This window comes from Centruroides vittatus, unplaced genomic scaffold (assembly GCF_030686945.1).
Source record: "Centruroides vittatus isolate TY-2023 unplaced genomic scaffold, ASM3068694v2 contig_378, whole genome shotgun sequence".
In the NCBI taxonomy this organism is placed as follows: Eukaryota; Metazoa; Arthropoda; class Arachnida; order Scorpiones; family Buthidae; genus Centruroides; species Centruroides vittatus.
In genome coordinates this window covers 16,594-33,683 of record NW_027122199.1, presented here as the reverse complement: position 1 = coordinate 33,683, position 17,090 = coordinate 16,594, and the positions used below count along the sequence as shown (strand labels likewise).

At 33.0% G+C, this 17,090-nt stretch overlaps 2 protein-coding genes across 2 annotated transcripts; one reads left to right on the top strand and one right to left on the bottom strand.

Moving 5' to 3' along the window:
* Positions 1-7,909: 7,909 nt before the first annotated feature.
* On the bottom strand, positions 7,910-9,497 carry LOC136975709 (probable methyltransferase-like protein 24). Its single transcript, XM_067270808.1, has 5 exons — positions 9,314-9,497; positions 9,059-9,227; positions 8,411-8,560; positions 8,191-8,347; positions 7,910-8,128 (listed from the first exon to the last, which is right to left on the bottom strand). Exons 1-5 carry the CDS (start codon positions 9,495-9,497, stop codon positions 7,910-7,912), a joined length of 879 nt encoding a protein of 292 aa, XP_067126909.1.
* A 1,718-nt stretch (positions 9,498-11,215) lies between these two features.
* LOC136975708 (uncharacterized) lies at positions 11,216-15,582 on the top strand. Its single transcript, XM_067270807.1, has 9 exons — positions 11,216-11,375; positions 11,500-11,720; positions 11,806-11,914; positions 13,522-13,695; positions 14,782-14,875; positions 14,955-15,041; positions 15,113-15,275; positions 15,357-15,436; positions 15,519-15,582. Exons 1-9 carry the CDS (start codon positions 11,216-11,218, stop codon positions 15,580-15,582), a joined length of 1,152 nt encoding a protein of 383 aa, XP_067126908.1.
* The last annotated feature ends 1,508 nt before the right edge of the window (positions 15,583-17,090 follow it).

Sequence of the window (17,090 nt, the reverse complement as noted above, 5' to 3'; positions counted from 1 at the left end):
AAATAAATTAAAGTGTTATATAATTATATCAGAAAAAAATGAAAAGTACTGACAGATTTGCAAAATCTGCAAAATAATTACTTATTTGATGTAGTTATTTTAAATATATCGATATAACATAGGTAAGTGCTATGGTTTTTAAAAGTGATGTAACGAATAGTAGATTCGGCTCAGGCCGAATACCGAATAATCGTCCAGGAGCGTGGCCGAATGGCCGAATGTTAGGCCAAACTATTCGGCTTGATTAACGCACGTACGAAAATTGGCGCGCAAACCGTATTATGGCAAGGATCGCGCACCCTGCTCTCTATTGGCCCGCTGTCACTACGATGTTTTCTTCCAGTAGGTCTAAATTATTTAAATTAATTAATTAAATTATAATTATTAAAGTTAATATAAGATGGAGTCTAACGTCTACCTCTAGTGCCAAATCGGTTTATAATTTATGTAATAGCCGTAAATAGTCCGATATGATTCGGCAGTTGTTGGTAGTTAGATGTAAGTTATAACTTGTAAGTTATTTCATTTGCAATCGATCTTTTTAACTCTTTAATTAAGCACTAAAATTTTGTATTTACCACGTATTTGTAGACTGAATAGTACCCCAAGGATATACTTTAGTGGGGACGTATGGTCTAGTTTCTCCCCAGTTGTGGAACAGTTTAAATACATTAGTGGGGGGTTTCTATTTGTGAAGTTTTGTGATATTATGTTGCTAGTGTTTTTGTCAATATTTTTAAAATTAACACGATTTCAAATGTTATGTTTTGTATACAATGAGAAATGCTCATTCTTTGCTTTATATATAAAATAAATTATACATTAGTTACTCATCTTCTAGAAATAGATAAATAATTCTTTTATTAAATACGATAAGTTTTAACAAAACTTTTCGTAAATCATTTTAAAATGTCGTAAAAAATATTAAAATATACGCGGATACGAATATAACATAATTAACTAAACAATAACATTAATGCCCCATACATTCTAACCAACACGCCATCTACGCCATGAGATATCGGGCTAGATAAAGGCTATAATATTATTTAATTACGAAATAATTTATTACTAGAGTTAGAGGCTATTTCTTACTAACCTTAATAATGATAATTTAATGTTCAGCATAAATAAAGGTTACCAAAATGATTATTTTACTGCGTTTTTGTTATTTCTTACTCCTGTTTTTAGGTATTCGGTATTCGGCCGAATAGCGAAAAATAGTCCGAATAGGCCGAATACCGGGTAGTAACCGAATATTCGTTACATCACTAATAAAAGGTGTTTTGTAATAAAATACGATAACAGACGGTGCTACCAAATGTTAAAAGAAAAGTTAAGCAACTCGTTGCTCGAATTTTTAAAATTAGAGGCTCTGTTGTACGACCGATATAAAATATTTAGTCACTATGATTGTATGCTTTAATGAAAGTGACAAACTGTTTATTGGTCACTCCTGTGTGATATAAAGTAATCTCAATTGTTGGGCTAAATAAATTCCCACTGTCGTTCGTTCGATGTCTGTCTGTCATTCCTTAATCTCGAGAATGGGGGTAGGTAGATGAAAGTCGAGAACATATGGGAAACTTGGGGGCATGAAGCCCGAATAACTATATACAAATGACTAGTCTAGATAGGAAGTCACGTCAATTGAAACATTTTTTCTCAAAGTAGTTACGTAGATGACCGGCACAACTCTGTTGTTATCAGGAAAAGTATGGTGTAAAGGGACAAGACACTACAAATTTCAGATAGAGCAAATGTATTTTAAATTGAATAAGTTAAGAAAGAATATGATTAAAAATTACGGTCTGGCATCGTGACGATTTGCGGACGTGACGTGATTATTGCGGCTAGCTTAACAATTGATTTCATATAGTGTATCTGTGTCAGCAAATATCGTGGCATTGCTGTTCATACACAATATGCATACAAATTAATTGCGAAGATATTCTATACTCCATTCTTTATCTGTGTGCAACACGAAGTTATGTTGTATAAAATAACTTCAAATGGTTTGTCGTTAATGTAAATTAATTGAAATATCAGAAGATTTGTCGACCAGAATTTAATATTAGACAGGTAGTTTTGTTTCTTCTTGTGATGATAAATCTGGTTTTACAATCATTTACGTTATTCGATATCTATATAAACGTGCAACAACTTATAGAAAACAAGATGTCATTTGTAATAGACTAAGAGGATGAGAACAAATATATCGTTGTATGTAATATACTATATATTATTTTATTTAACGACATAAAATCGGGGTTCGACATACAGTCGGATTCCGATTTTACGTTTTTCGAGGAAAATTAAGTCGTATTGTTTTACAAAATTGATCAATTTTTGCTAATTTACCTGTCATAGATTGGTACAATATGTGACATCAGTTGTCCTTCTGCCACGTGATTTTTCGCGTGACTGAAAATTCGGTTGACGGACAATTGCTATTAATCTAATAGGCCTTAACGACAGGAAAACGAAATTGGTTAACACTATGAAACGTGAAAAGCGAAAATTTTGATCGTGTTAGACTGGAGAGCCGATTTCACGTCAGATGTTACGTATAATAATACGTAACACGTATTATTTTGCATCTGGGCCGAGTTTCTGCCAGTGCAGACTAACCTAAAGTGAATTCGAATAATTATATATTATTTTAAATAACCGCTTTAACGTTATTCTTTTCATAGTAAATAAGGGATAAATTAAAAAAATACCAGCGACGGTTGCCTAACTTTCCCTTCAAACTTTTGTGGCGCCATCTGTTACGATATTTTATTTAAATATATTTTATGTTTTCTATTATTATAAAATGGCAAAAACCTTAATTTTGAGGGTAGAGATGTATTCTGTAAAAATTGTGAATGCTAATAACTAATAAAATCGTCATTAAGTCTGATCCTACTGTAGATACACGCGAGCCCCTTTATCTCTCCACTCGTTTGACCTCTAACCACCAAAATTGAACAGCATCAATTCCCCTAACAAATAATCCACACTGCGAAATTTCAGATATTTTCGACGAATAAGACAGGAGTTATTAAGCTTCAGAGCGAGTAAGCATAATTGTGCTCCACCCCAAATACTAAGATTTATACATAAAAATTTCACTGGAATTTCCCCGATGTGTGTGATTAGAGTGAGATCATTTCTTCATTTCCATCCCAATGTCAAAAATACAATCAGGGTAACAGCGTTTATTAGTCATATTTTTCACACTGGGTACATCAGAAAGTGTAGTTTATAATATAATTTTAAATTATTATTTTCACTTTATTCTTTGTCTTTACTGTATAATGAGTAAAATATAAAATTAATTTTACTGAATTAATTTTTCTTTCAATTATCTTCAGGAATTAATTATTCACCAAGCATAACAAATGGAAAATATGTATACTTTAATCTTTAATTGTTTGTGAATAAAGATGTGAATTTTTGATAATGTAATGGAGGAATGAATAATCTGTCTGTCTTATATTCGTGAAGATTTTAATTTCTTCATTTTAAAATTCGTTGAAGCAATTTAACTTTTACTTACAACACAATACCAACCAACCGACAGATCATTAAATTTATAATAATCCAACCGTTTTCGGTCTATTCATAAGGGTTTGTACTAGTTATAAAAACAAAATAAATAGCGAGGTTGAGGCCGAAGTTTTAAAACGTGTACGTCGGACGTTCAGCGCCGCTTTCTTGTAAGCCTAGAAGTTTGACAATGGCGTTTTGGAATGTTGAGCATGATCCCACTGATTTTCCAAACGCCATTGTCAAACTTCTAGGCTTACATGAAAGCCGCGCTGAACGTCCGACGTACACGTTATCGAGTTTAAAACGTCGGCCTCAACCTCGCTAATATAAATTACAGGAGAAAATAAAACCTAACTAATAATAACTTCCTCGTAAAGAAGATGGTCGTGTCCTTACTAATTTAGTTAATCTGAACTGCAAACAAATTCTGGGAAATGGTCTCTTATTTAGTTTTTACTGACGGTATAAGAACCCAGAAAACGGACGTGGCCAGCCCGTTGACCCGAAGCGAACCCACGACCAAATATCAGCGTTAAGTTGTTTTATTCACTCGACCAAGAGAAAAAAATGTGAAAAAATACATTTTTGAAATATTGCCGATTTCTTCTGCCGGGTGAAGTTAGTGACAGAAAATACTGTATATTCCATTCGAAGTCACGGAACCATCGTCAAGGTGTCACCCTTCTCCGTGGGTTTTTTTGTTTGTAAAAAAACTCCGTAATGACTAGTCAGCATTCACATTACGGGAAAAACTGGAATCGCGCCATTTCCAAAACTCGAATGTCGATAATGGATTCGAAACTCTGTCTAAAACTATTAGACAAATCACTTAAATGTAACATAAAGAAATTAAAATAAATATAATTGAAAATATTAAAATATGATTTCATTTCTCAACGCATTACATTGCTTTGTGTTTCCGAATGCACGTGCTTATACATTACGTAGTAGACAGGCACAGAAGATTCACGTGATGTAGAAAAATTGGTCCAGGCCGGCGCCAACATACAAAAGAAAAACTATGGTGTTTCGAAAGAAGAATGTTCATGTAATTTAATGTAAAATAAATTAAAGTGCAACTTGAACACAAACTATATGGTGTATTTTCTCGGACACATGGCAAATCTGTACAAAACTTAATTCACGTATCAACTGAGGAAACTTAGTGATGAAATTTGCCATGTGTCCGAGAAAATACACCATATAGTTTGTGTTCAAGTTGCAGAATAAGCACCGGCACGGTTTCATAAACACTACAATAAATTAAAGTGTTATTTAATTTTATCAGAAGATGAAAAGAACTGACAGATTTGCAAAATTTGCGAAATTATTACTTATTTGATGTAGTCATTTTAATATATTGATATAACCTTGGTAAGTCCTATGGCTTTTAGGAGATATAAAAAAGAAAATGCGGTAAACTGTTTAATTCGACATATATGCGACCGGCAGTGTCCAATTATTGGATTTTACATGCGTGTATTGTACGTGCTGTACTGTACAATGCGCACTTGGTTTACTGATTAGTGTATGATATTAATCACGATTGTCACTATTCTGCCGACTTGCAACAAACAACTACCGACTGGTATACTGTACACCAGTAGCTGTTATACATTGACAAGTAATTGGCAGGCGCCAAATCCGACAGAGGGCGCTCAAGATGGCTGCCGAAACAGGTAAGGAACCGACCATGTGTTTGTTCAATGCCTGAGCCGATTCAGTTCCCATCGGCGACGACTACTGCGATGACCAAATGGAGAACAAACAGAAGCAAGTTTTATCTTTGTATAGTTGTATTTATATTTTTATATATTTATTTAAATACATTGAATTTATGTCAAATTCTAGACTGTATCGGCGACAGGAAACGTTGTCTTGTAGAAGGTGAAGCCGTTTTGGATGCTGGACGCATCGTATTTTGTGGATTAAACTCTAACAACAACACTGAAAGTTCACGTTGTTGCTTTAGTGTTGCAATCTCAGATATTGTCGTTTTAATACATCTCAATTACGGGGAGAATGCACGTGCAAAGCGGGGCTGTCTGGTTTTCGTAAACATGTGATAGCCGAGCATAATACTAAAATGGAAACAAAAAACGTAAATTAACTTATATTTTCAATTAAGAATATTTTGAAAAATTTGACTCGAAAGTTATCTCGACATACGTATATGAAGATAGTAGAGTTTAATCCACAAAATACGATGTGTCCAGCATCCAAAACGGTTTCACCTTCTACAAGACAACGTTTCCTGTCGGCTCCTTACCTGTTTCGGCAGCCATTTTGAGCGCCCTCTGTCGGATTTGGCGCTTGCCAATAACTCGAAAATTTAAGTGTTCTGTTTGCGGATGTCCCTGTTGTAAGTGATAGATGTCCATATCACAGAAACTATAAACCCCATGAAAACAGATGAAAGTATTTTGCACCTCAACAAGAAGATGACGAAAGCTTCAAAATGAGTGAACAGAATCATTTTCGCACACACACAAACCCATATATTCCTTAAAATCTATACATACAGGGGAATAATCCCCAAATTTTTCTGCATTTTTTGACGTTTTAGGTTTTCTGAGTTCAGAAATTTTGAACGGCCATTTTTTTGACCGATTACCATACTTTTCCTCTGTTATATATAACAGCTGGGAAGTTAAACACAATTTTAATTTCTTTCAATGAAACGGAGCGAATAACGTTCGTTGAGTTCAATTTATTATTTCATTTTGTGTGAATTTAATTTACGTGATATAAATTCATTTCGTTGTTTGAGTTATAAAACTAAACTAAATTTGTCACGTGACACAGGAATGCCATTTGTCACGTGACACAGAAATGCCCTAAGAATGTGGGGTGGGGTTTTCTCGCCTTAAAACAAGAGAACAAAGGAATTTGTAGATTCTTTTGTGTGGTGTGCCAGTACTGACCTCGTTTCCGTGTGGAGAGCCTTCCTTTGTTGTGTGTCGGGTGCCCACATTGTAAAGAGAATAAAGTTATTTTCTTGTTACAACTGATACGAAGACGTTGCGTACCTTTTCGAAAAGAGTAAACAAGAACATTTTAAAACTTTTTTCAACTGTCATGAAAAAATTTTTGTTATATTATTCCCTATTTTTTCCCTCTCTCTCTACTAGATAATGGCAGAAAGATCTGGAAGATATAGCATGTATCAAAGAACTTTTGAAGGTTACGCTCGAAGAGACAATCGGCGACGACCCACCAGAACCACCATTGATTTGGAGTCAGTAAGATACGCCGTCCAACGAGTCCGATCCAAAAGCCACTCGAAGAAACCCGAATTGATAGTCCTTCCGGTAGGTATTTCGGTGCCAAATGAAATCCAAGAGGAAGTGGACGTTGCCAACATTGTAACAATTAGAAATACAGAAGAAAATTTTAAAAAACTTCACCTAGACAACAAGGTAGAAACCAGTGAAATAAATAAAAGAACTGATCCAGAACAAAATCGGGAGAGAAAATTTAAGATCTTGGCTGGATATGCGTGTGTATACATGTATATATTTGGCATCGTATATATATTAATGAAATTATGTAAATAATACTAAATATTTGACAAATATAATTGTACCCATCAATTAATGACGAGTGAAACCGGTTACGCGACAGGAGACTTTCATTGTGACGCGAACCGAACACACTATAGAAACAGATTGTCGCGTGCCGATTTTATCGGTCATATTTAACCCTTTTAGAGTTAACCACACGAGTTTTTAATAAAGTCACTTATTCTGTTGCGTGTTTTTATCATGGTATTAAGATATTATAGAAAAATCTATGGCAATTACCCAGAATTTATTTGGCTATTATCAGTCTAAGAGAAGATGATGTAGCTAGAACACTGGATTATTAAAACAAGAGATAAATTTCGGGGTGGTCAGGGCGTAACTTCACTTCTTATGAGTGTTTTTGCCGAGTACTTCATGTAATAAAAGATTTGGATGGAATATTGTGTCCTTTCAGCAACACTCTAAAGACTTATGAACATTAATGGTCTATGACGTTTGAATTATTATAAATTTAATAATCTATCGGTTGTTTAGTGTTGTGTTTTGTGTTCAAGTGCATCATGCGATTGTTTAAGACCAGGATAAAACCATTGGTTGGTCGTTGATTCGCACCTCACCAATGGGAAAGTCGCTTGTATTATTTCGGATTTTTTAAAGTGTGTTGCACTTCAATATGTGCCATTTTTCAATAGAAAGTCCTCCCTGGTGTATGGCCACGTGTTATTTTGCCACATCCCCCCAAACTACAACATATGCCACGTGTAGAAAGTTTGATTGTGAAGTTTTATTATATAAAACAACTTCTACATTAAAAAATACGTTATATATTTTATTTTAACAATAAAATTTCAGTTTTTCTCGTCTCTGTACCATGCCAATTCGTATAATAGTTGCTCTGATAATTTCCTATCTTCATTAGAAAATATGTTCTTTCCGGTTACATTATTCTTCCTAGAACTAAAAAATTTCATCTTTGCTTCATTTTCGAGTCTTTTTAATATCCGTAACTTCTCACCCCATCTTTTATCAAAATTAAGGTACGTTTCTATACATAAATGGCGTATTCGCTATGGGAAAACCATTTTTAGTATAAAATATAAAGCATTAACTAAATAAAACGAACTCTTACATTAAAATATTCATTGTTTAGCATGTGTTTCAGCACATCCCATTCCGAACCCCTGATATCCATCTTCAATACGTCAATGGTTTCATTCCGATGCCCCAAGAGATCCATAAAGTAATCGAATGTTCTCAGTCTCCACGTCTTGTTCTTCTTACGTATTCTAAGCGCATGATTTTATCTAAATTTTGTCGATAATATATCTAAAAAAATACTATTTACTTACTGATTTTCATTGACGTCCGATATTCCCAAATTATAAAACGAGATCTTCTTGCTTCGATTGTGGTTTTCTAGACCCATTCCAGGATCGAACGAGTATACTCGACATCCATACTTTTCCATAGATTCGTCGAAAGACCAGTCACCATTTATCCTGTTTAGTTAAAAATAAATGAAATTTTCTGGATTTATGTATTGCAGAGCAGTTCGAGAGTCAGTTAAGCGTATCTTTTTATGAACAATTTAGCAATTTGTGACGCCACGGGTGTCGTAATTTACGTATTGAACAAGGAACAAGTGGGTTCACGCCTCACCGACGTGGAGTTTTTCGGGTTTTCTTCACGTGTATAACACCCGAATTTATCGTAGTGCTTCCATCAATCCGATCCTAATAAAAGAATTTGAAGAAGGTAAAAATTCGATTTAAAAACGATTAACTGACTTTTGGCCCGCCCTGTATATATGTCAGTGGCGTAGCGAACATAACTGGCGCCCGACACTTTATTGGCGCCCCTCTACCCCCTCCAGAAACACATATAGTTTGTCTTGGAGACCATTTGGGCGCCCCTCTGCGAGTGGCGCCCGGTGCATGATACACTCCCTTGCACCCCCTCGCTACGCTACTGATATATGTTAAATATAATATAATTACCCAAAGGAGTAGACGATGCAGTTCGGTCGAAGGCCAGGCCCTGGTTTGAGACACACTACCTTATCTTTGTCTATGTGGTGCTTATCATCAAGTTCTCCACCCAGGGTCAAGGCAGCTTTGCATAAAGTGGGTGGATGACGTATATAAGCTACTAGAGAATCTAAAGTATCTATACGAAACAGACAATCCCAAAAGTTTTACATTAAAAGCATTAAAAACAAGGAAGCGTAGAACGAAATAAACGAAAATGTTTACCTAGTTTCCGTAATGATTCATCATACCATTCCAAATATAGAATTCTCAAGGTTCTACAACACAATAATAGCAGAGCTACAGAACATATCAAGACGGGGATTATCCATTTATGTGTTGTCAATTTATAGAACAATATGGATTGTACAATCCTTCTAAATTTCACTTTCTGTCTGTAGTTAGCCATTAGATAAACATATCAACAGAATAATATTCTTTATTGTAAAACTCGACTGTGTGCAACCTACTTTTAGACCGGTTGTATTCTAGTCAGAGGTCAAAGGTCTCGCTCTTCTTTATACGTATTGCTGCCCTCGAACATCATCACCAACGGAACGTGTTCTTTATTTAGAAATCTTACTTATTTAGATTTTAGATGTGTGGATCTAAACACTGTGATAATTTAATCGCTGCACCTGGAGGGGTCAATAAAATTGCTGAACGTGTCTACTCTCTGGTTAATTTACTTCCGGGATGAACATTATTATCAGTAGTCATGGCTGCTGACTTTACATAAAACCTGTGTAAATGTATATAGAGTAATTATTTAGATTTAAATCTCTAATAATAAAGGTTACAGTTAAGTATTTATGACCATTATTTTCTGTAATTACTCATAAATTACTCATTAATTCGATTATTTATTTTGTATTTGCAGTTTCATATTCAACCAAACCTTTGAACGATGGCAGTGACGAAAACAAAAATAGGCCGTTGTTAGCAGGTTAAAAACTAGAATCGGATTGATGGAAGAAGGTGAAGAAATACATAAACGATCAGCAAGGGGGAAGTGCTTCCCGCAGAGCTTTTCTACATGAGAGTGATAGTTACTTGTGTTATTTATGCACGTGAAGAAAACCCATGGGATGGAGAGGATTTAAGAAAGAGGACATCCTAGGTAGAGAGAAGTAGAGAATACAGATTAAAGATGGGAATGCTGACCCCACATAAACATGAGAAGAAGCAAAGACAAAGCAAATTCCACGTGACCAGCTCGTTGGTCAAGCGCGGATACATAGACCATGTGTTCAATGGCTTTACCCCCTCAGCAATTGGTGGACATCATCTTTATTCGTGAGGTTTATTTTTATTATTCGTGGGTATAAAAGACCTTTTAAATCGTATCCACCAAGGATTTAGCCAGGCTCATAATCGGAGTGAGAGGATGAAGAGAGAAGGGACACGACATTTACGAGATGATCCGCCATGTAAACGTGTTTTTGTTTATAATATTATTGAATAAAAATTTCTTAGAATTTTATATAAAAAACTATTTTTTCCTCTATAATTATAGACAATTACACAATTCTAGATAGACATAAAGACAAAATTTACTCTGACCTACATTTAATAATACGCTACCTTCATCCTTCTGTAGACATAATCTTTATATTCTATTTTTAACTACCCTACATTTACTTCTAGTCATTAATTAATTATCTTTTAATTTAAAATGGATTTTTCTATAAGTAATCATTTAAAGACAAATACAATTAGAATTTATTCATTATTTTCAGAACAATTCAGATGTAAGCGATATCCTGTTGATCCTCGATATAACTAAGAAAACATTCCGTATACACAAATACAAACAGCATTTATTGTATAAATACGTAGAAAATAAACACTATATTGCCACGAGGAAACGTAACACTTCTTATAAATAATCATTGTTTAATGGCCTAAGATATGTCGAAGGTTTTCTTTATCTGATTAGGTTAAGGTATTGATTTCGTGAAAAATACTCGATCAATTCAGTAAAGTCGCAAGATGAAGACAGACTTACTTTTTCCACTCTTCATCTTATTGTTTTCACTTGTGTTTCCAGTAAACTTGTTGCCCGAAAATGAATTATACAATAACGAAGGGAAAGAAAGTAAAGAAACTTTACATTTTTTACGAGACATGGACACAAAAATGAAGAATTTAACTAAATTTATAGTGAAGAGCACTTTGCCTTACGTGATGAAGATATCCGAAGAAGTGAAGATATCGTCTTCTTGTATGAGGAATTTAATGCGATTCGCACAAGATTTCACGAAAATGAAAGACTGGACCTTCAGATGTGAGTAAATTCATAAATTAAGAAGGAAGTATTGTTTAATAGTAACAGTTATAAAAATTATTCTGTAAATATTGTAAAAAAGTGAAAAAAATAGCGGTAAAAATCTTCTTTTTTGTTATAACAGTGTTGGATTCCATCGCTAAACCCCCTTCGGGATTTTTAAGAGCAACTCTGTGGATGCAGGGAGATTACGATCAATGTCTGCATGTTGAGAGTTCAGGAAATAAAGTAATTAGAGGAAAGTTTTGCTCAGTTCTTCTAAAATTACCAAAGCTACGACAAGATACAGTAAAAGAAATTTCATCGTCTGACATTACAATCGTACAATTATTGAGGAATATCATCGTGAGTACAGAGTAAAATTCTGTCTATTATTTAAATTTGATAGGATTAATATTACTTGATTAATAGTGATTCTCTCTTTTTACAGACACCAATTACTATAGCTCAAGGACTTAGCAAAGTAAAAGAATTGCGTATTGATGTTTGTATTCCAGATGCTTGTAACGAAAAGGACTTAGAGAATATTGGAAATTGGAGTAAGTTCTTCACAAAAATTTTAAAAAAATTCGAATATATTATATATTATGTTACATGTATGTTTGTTTATAAATGTGCAAGAGAAACTTCTTGCGTAGTACGAAAATAACCGAGGGACACCTAAGCTCGTGTTATTTCAGTCATTACAGTTTGTGGTAATTGATAACTTTTCTAGTCACACTACAGACTAGATTTATTGTATATATATATTTATATATATATATACATAGAAATTATAACAAAATTAAACTTTATTGTAATTTTTAAAAAGTTATCAATGATTTCCTGAAAGTCGAAGTTGAATTCTGGAAAACGAAAGAAGAGAAAGAGGATTATTCCCAGTCGCAATTAATTTGCTTGTAAGTGTGTTTTTACATTCACTTTTGTATTTTTTAAACAACTGCAAATACAAATTAAGTGATAATTAACATCATAAATATTATTTAAAGGCCATTCGTGTGCATAAATACTGTTAGATTTTATATATGTATTACTGAGCTTTTACAGAGAAATAAGGACCATATTAATTGGCACAACGTTGACCTTATGTCTTGTACATGAATGCCAATTCGTTAATTATATAATTGTTTTTTTAACAACACAATAATTTTTTTTTCGATAAGCATAAGTATTAATTATTTTTTTTATTTCTGTAGAACTGCATTAGGTGTGTTAATAATTTCTGTCATCTTAGCGACAGCAGTACATACTTTGTTGAAATTACAAATAATTTCAAACGAAAAAGCCAAAGGTAAGCTAATCTAATATAAATTTATAAACAACATGGCTGACGTGACTCTATCATGAATATGCAACAATCGAAATTACCTGTATTTATCGGAACTTCAAGGATATAAGAAGGAATTACTATTGAGTTATTTAGTACATAAAACTCATCAAATCACCAATAAATCAATTTGCGTATTAAAAATTTAATTAAAAATACAACGAACTATATTTTCTTTATCACAACGGAGGAAATACTTCGGTTTCGTTCGAATACCACTCCGCCGACGATTTTACTAAAGAGATTATATTTATGAACAAATAAAACGAATTTAAAACTATGCTTATTCAAGCATTACTTGTATTTTATTACTGAAACTGATACGAAAGACCGTTTAAATGTACTGTTCCGACCTGACAGGATTTCCCGTGTTATCACTGGATATACTGTATCTACACGTATTGCACGCTTCCACTTTCCACTTAAATGCTTTGTCTTTCTGCCAATAACGCCCACCTGTTGCGAAGAAAATAAAACTACTAAATACTGGTAGTTGATCGCGGGTTCGAGTCTGACCGGAAGGTTGACCAAGTAAAGTTTCTGGGGTTTCTTCAGGCCTGTAACACTTAAATAGGGCCAGTTTTCGTTAACAGTCTTTTTGGTAGAACGCCCATGTGTTGCGTTACCTTATCCTACTAATCCTACAATCCTATCTATAAAAATTTTTATATATTTACGGTATCTTCATTACGATTTTCTTTGCAACACCTGATGCGTTGGCTATTAAGAAATTTATACCCTTATATTAGCAAAAGTTATTAATAAGTAAACTATTTACTGAATAAGAATTATTTAATTATTTAACATTTACATTTACAGGAAAAATTGTAGACGGTGTCATTGCAATTTCGGCATTAACTACTGTACAGAAACTATTTTCTAGCAATATTTCGGAGAAGACAAGAGCCTTAAGTGGAATTAAATTTTTAATAATCATAAGTATAATATATGGGCACGTGTTCACCTGTTTTAACGCAATGCCCACTATTTCGGGTAAGTTCCTATAATTGCCATATACTTTAACTTTTAGTTTCATGGCTGTTATAAATACCAGAGGAAAAATATAGCAACAAGTCACAATATGACCCGAAAAATTTTTGATCATCGAGAAATGCTAAGAGTTAAAGGCATTTCATCCGTTTTTGTGGCTGTTAGTGTGTGTGGGAGCACGATTTTCTTTATTCAATTTGAAGCTTAATAAATCCTGTGCCTTCAATCGAAAACTTCTAAAATTTTTCAGAAGGTTTGTGTATCAGGGAGCTTGATGCTACTAAATTTTGGTAGTTAAAAGTGAAGGGGTTGGGAAGACAGAAGGTAATCACTTGTCATATTTCGAGTAGGGTTGGACATAATAATTTTACACGTTATTAGCATTTACAATTTTTATAAAAATCATCTCTACCCTCAAAATTAAGTTTCAAATTAAATTCAGTGCCAGTTTTTAATAATTAATAATATAAAAGAAATTTAAAGTAAATGCCATAACAGATGGCGCTACAACAATTTTAAAGTTTTTGCTGGGAAAGTCACTCAACTCGTTGCAGCATTTTTTTATTTAAAATGTTATTATAATCATCAGAATTACAATTAATTGTTCTTACTCATTTTTTAAGGTTAAGCTGCTCAATTGTTTTATTAGAACTTATTTATTGGTCAATTCTTTGTGGTAATAGTAGAAAATTATTAATAAAACACCTGATGATTAGGAACGTCCATTAATCCGACATGCTACTAGCTATTTGGACACGTAATGCTCTAATGCTGCCCGTTGAAAGTCAGGGCAAAGATGTAGTTTTGTCATGTTCGTTGCAAGTTTTCTATCTCGTTGCAGATGTTTCCATGTTAATTGTTATGTTGGGAAGTCGACCATTGGGTTGAAACCGATTTGATAGAGATAAACTTCCCATTTAATTACAGATCGATGTAAATTTTGTATTATCGCACGATTTCGTAAACGTTTAATTTGTTTAAGCGGGCTTTTAATCAATGTACAAATTTAATTTGAACGTGAAATATAAATCAATATAACGATTCCTTATAAACATTAGATATTTATTTATTCACTAAAATTTTTTTCAGATAAATATTTAAATTACCTGGACATGATGAATCACATAATTGTAGAATTTGTCGGAAATTCATTTATATCAATCGAAACTTTTTTCTTCATCAGGTAAGATATCTTTACACAAATATCAATGCTAAATTTAAAAAAAATCTTTTTAATTTGATTTTAATTTACTTTAATCTAGCGGATTTCTGGTATTTTATCTACGAAGAAGTAGTAAAGGTAACTCAAACACGCAATATCTTCAATTCTTAGTAATCCGAACCATGAGGTAAAACATCTGATTATGTTAGGAATTGCTTAAAGTTCTGAATTTCTTAAATATATCCCATAATTTTTCAGATTAACTCTACCAGTTCTCTGTGTTTTGGCCACGATAATTATTTTACCAATTTTGGGTGACGGCCCACATTGGGAAAGCGTTAAACGTGAAGTAGAATTTGTCGAACAAAATTGGTGGAAAATAGCAATTCACATCCAGACTTACACAGATTACCCACTTAATGTAATTATGTAAATTTTTATATTCATAAATGTAATTTTTCTAAATATTAATATGCATAACCATGAAATTTGCAAATTTCAGTTTACACATTACTTATGGTTTATGAGTAACTTGATGCAACTGACAATTCTTACGGTGCCATTGCTGTTCGTATGCGACAGGTAAGGAATCAAATTATTTAGCTGACAATTTAATAAAATTAATAAATTTTAATTTGAATTCGGCAACATGTGTATATAACAGAAGGAAAGTATGGCCATTGGTCAAAAAACTGGCCAAGCCTTTCAAGATGGTCAGGAGTTCTTGAAACCTCGAGAAATACAAAAGAATTGAAAAGTTTTTTCTACATGTATGGATGTTAATGTATGGGGGCACTTTTGCAGAGAGTTTTGCGTGTTTGTAGCATTAATACTGTTAAATTTTGAAGGTTAAAAGTAAATGAGTAGATAGACAAAACGGGTCGTATCTCGAGTGGGGTCGGATTGAATACAGATCTTACTCCTGTCTATCATCAGAAATCGCCTTTTTCCATTTTGTCTTTTGCATTTCATATTTCATGCTAAATACGGTGACGCGTTATATCTTTATGAAGCCTATGCAAATTTGAATTAGAAGGCCCCACGTACCATATAGACTCCTAACATTTTTTCCCAGGAAATGTTTGTGGAAATATTTCCTTATAAAAGATTGGTTTGAGCCCGTCTTAGTGCGGGCTTAGGCAACTGTACTCTTTACTGATGGGACAACGTGCCACTGGTTAAATATACAAATTTTCTATGGAATTTAGACCTATTTAAGTTTCCAAACATGTCACCAGCCATATTTACATTTTTATTAATATTTCACTTATAGTGACTGTATGTTGAGAAGAGAAGTACCAAGAAATAGCGTACTTCTTTCTGTTATACACACAGACAAATTATTAATTCAACTAAAACTTTCACCGAATGTCTTTATTTTATTAAGAAAAAATTTATATTTTGTCATTTCAGATGGCCAAAATTCGGTTCCTGTATGCTGTTCGTGTTAATTATTGTTGGCGCTGCTTCACACGTGACTGACGTGATGATAAAAAAATACGTTCCTTTCTTTGCATATTCTTTTAATAATGAGTATGGCTTAAATAATAATAAACACTTTGAAACTCATATTAATTTATGCAAATTATAATTATTCTGGTGATAACTGCTTAATAAATATGTCTGCATTTTAAAACACATTAATCATGTAATTCCGCTGAAGTTTTGCTGCTTGGTGTTTTATTTAATTTAATTTCCTTTGTTAAAAATTTAGAGTTTAAGGCAATTTAATTGTAAAACATAACATTTTCCATACTTTTTTTCATAGGAAATTTTATTCTTATATACACAATAATTATCAAAGACCTTATTTCTCGCATCTTAGTTCCTATTGCACTGGTTTATTGATTGGAAATATTTTATCAGAGAAAACACAGTTAAAATTTAGAAAAGTAAGTTCATATTCTATAATTTTTATATTTTAGTACACGTGAGCATTCCAGCCTAAATTATAATACAAATTTAATAACACAATTCATTTAAAATTTCATTTAAAATGTGAAATGGAAAATTATAGAATTGTCCAGTAACACAGCTTAGATAATGGCATGGAAGACAGAAACATCATTTTCATATTCAAAAATATATATTGTTAAATTTGATATAAATCAATAAAAAAATATGGACAGGAAACAATAATTTTTTTTGTTTTCTCAGATTTATTGCATAGTCTTGTGGACATTTTCATTGACTTTAATGGGATTCACGGAGTTTGGATTGCACAAACAGATCACTG

Coding starts and splice junctions, on each gene's coding strand:
- LOC136975709 (XM_067270808.1), bottom strand. CDS start 9,497: ATGGCTAACTACAGACAGAAAGTGAAATTTAGAAGGATTGTACAATCC. Junction 9,228..9,313: donor TGAATCATTACGGAAACTAG/GTAAACATTTTC, acceptor TGTTTCGTATAG/ATACTTTAGATTCTCTAGTA. Junction 8,561..9,058: donor TGCATCGTCTACTCCTTTGG/GTAATTATATTA, acceptor TTAACTAAACAG/GATAAATGGTGACTGGTCTT.
- LOC136975708 (XM_067270807.1), top strand. CDS start 11,216: ATGGACACAAAAATGAAGAATTTAACTAAATTTATAGTGAAGAGCACT. Junction 11,721..11,805: donor AATTATTGAGGAATATCATC/GTGAGTACAGAG, acceptor CTCTTTTTACAG/ACACCAATTACTATAGCTCA. Junction 13,696..14,781: donor CGCAATGCCCACTATTTCGG/GTAAGTTCCTAT, acceptor AATTTTTTTCAG/ATAAATATTTAAATTACCTG.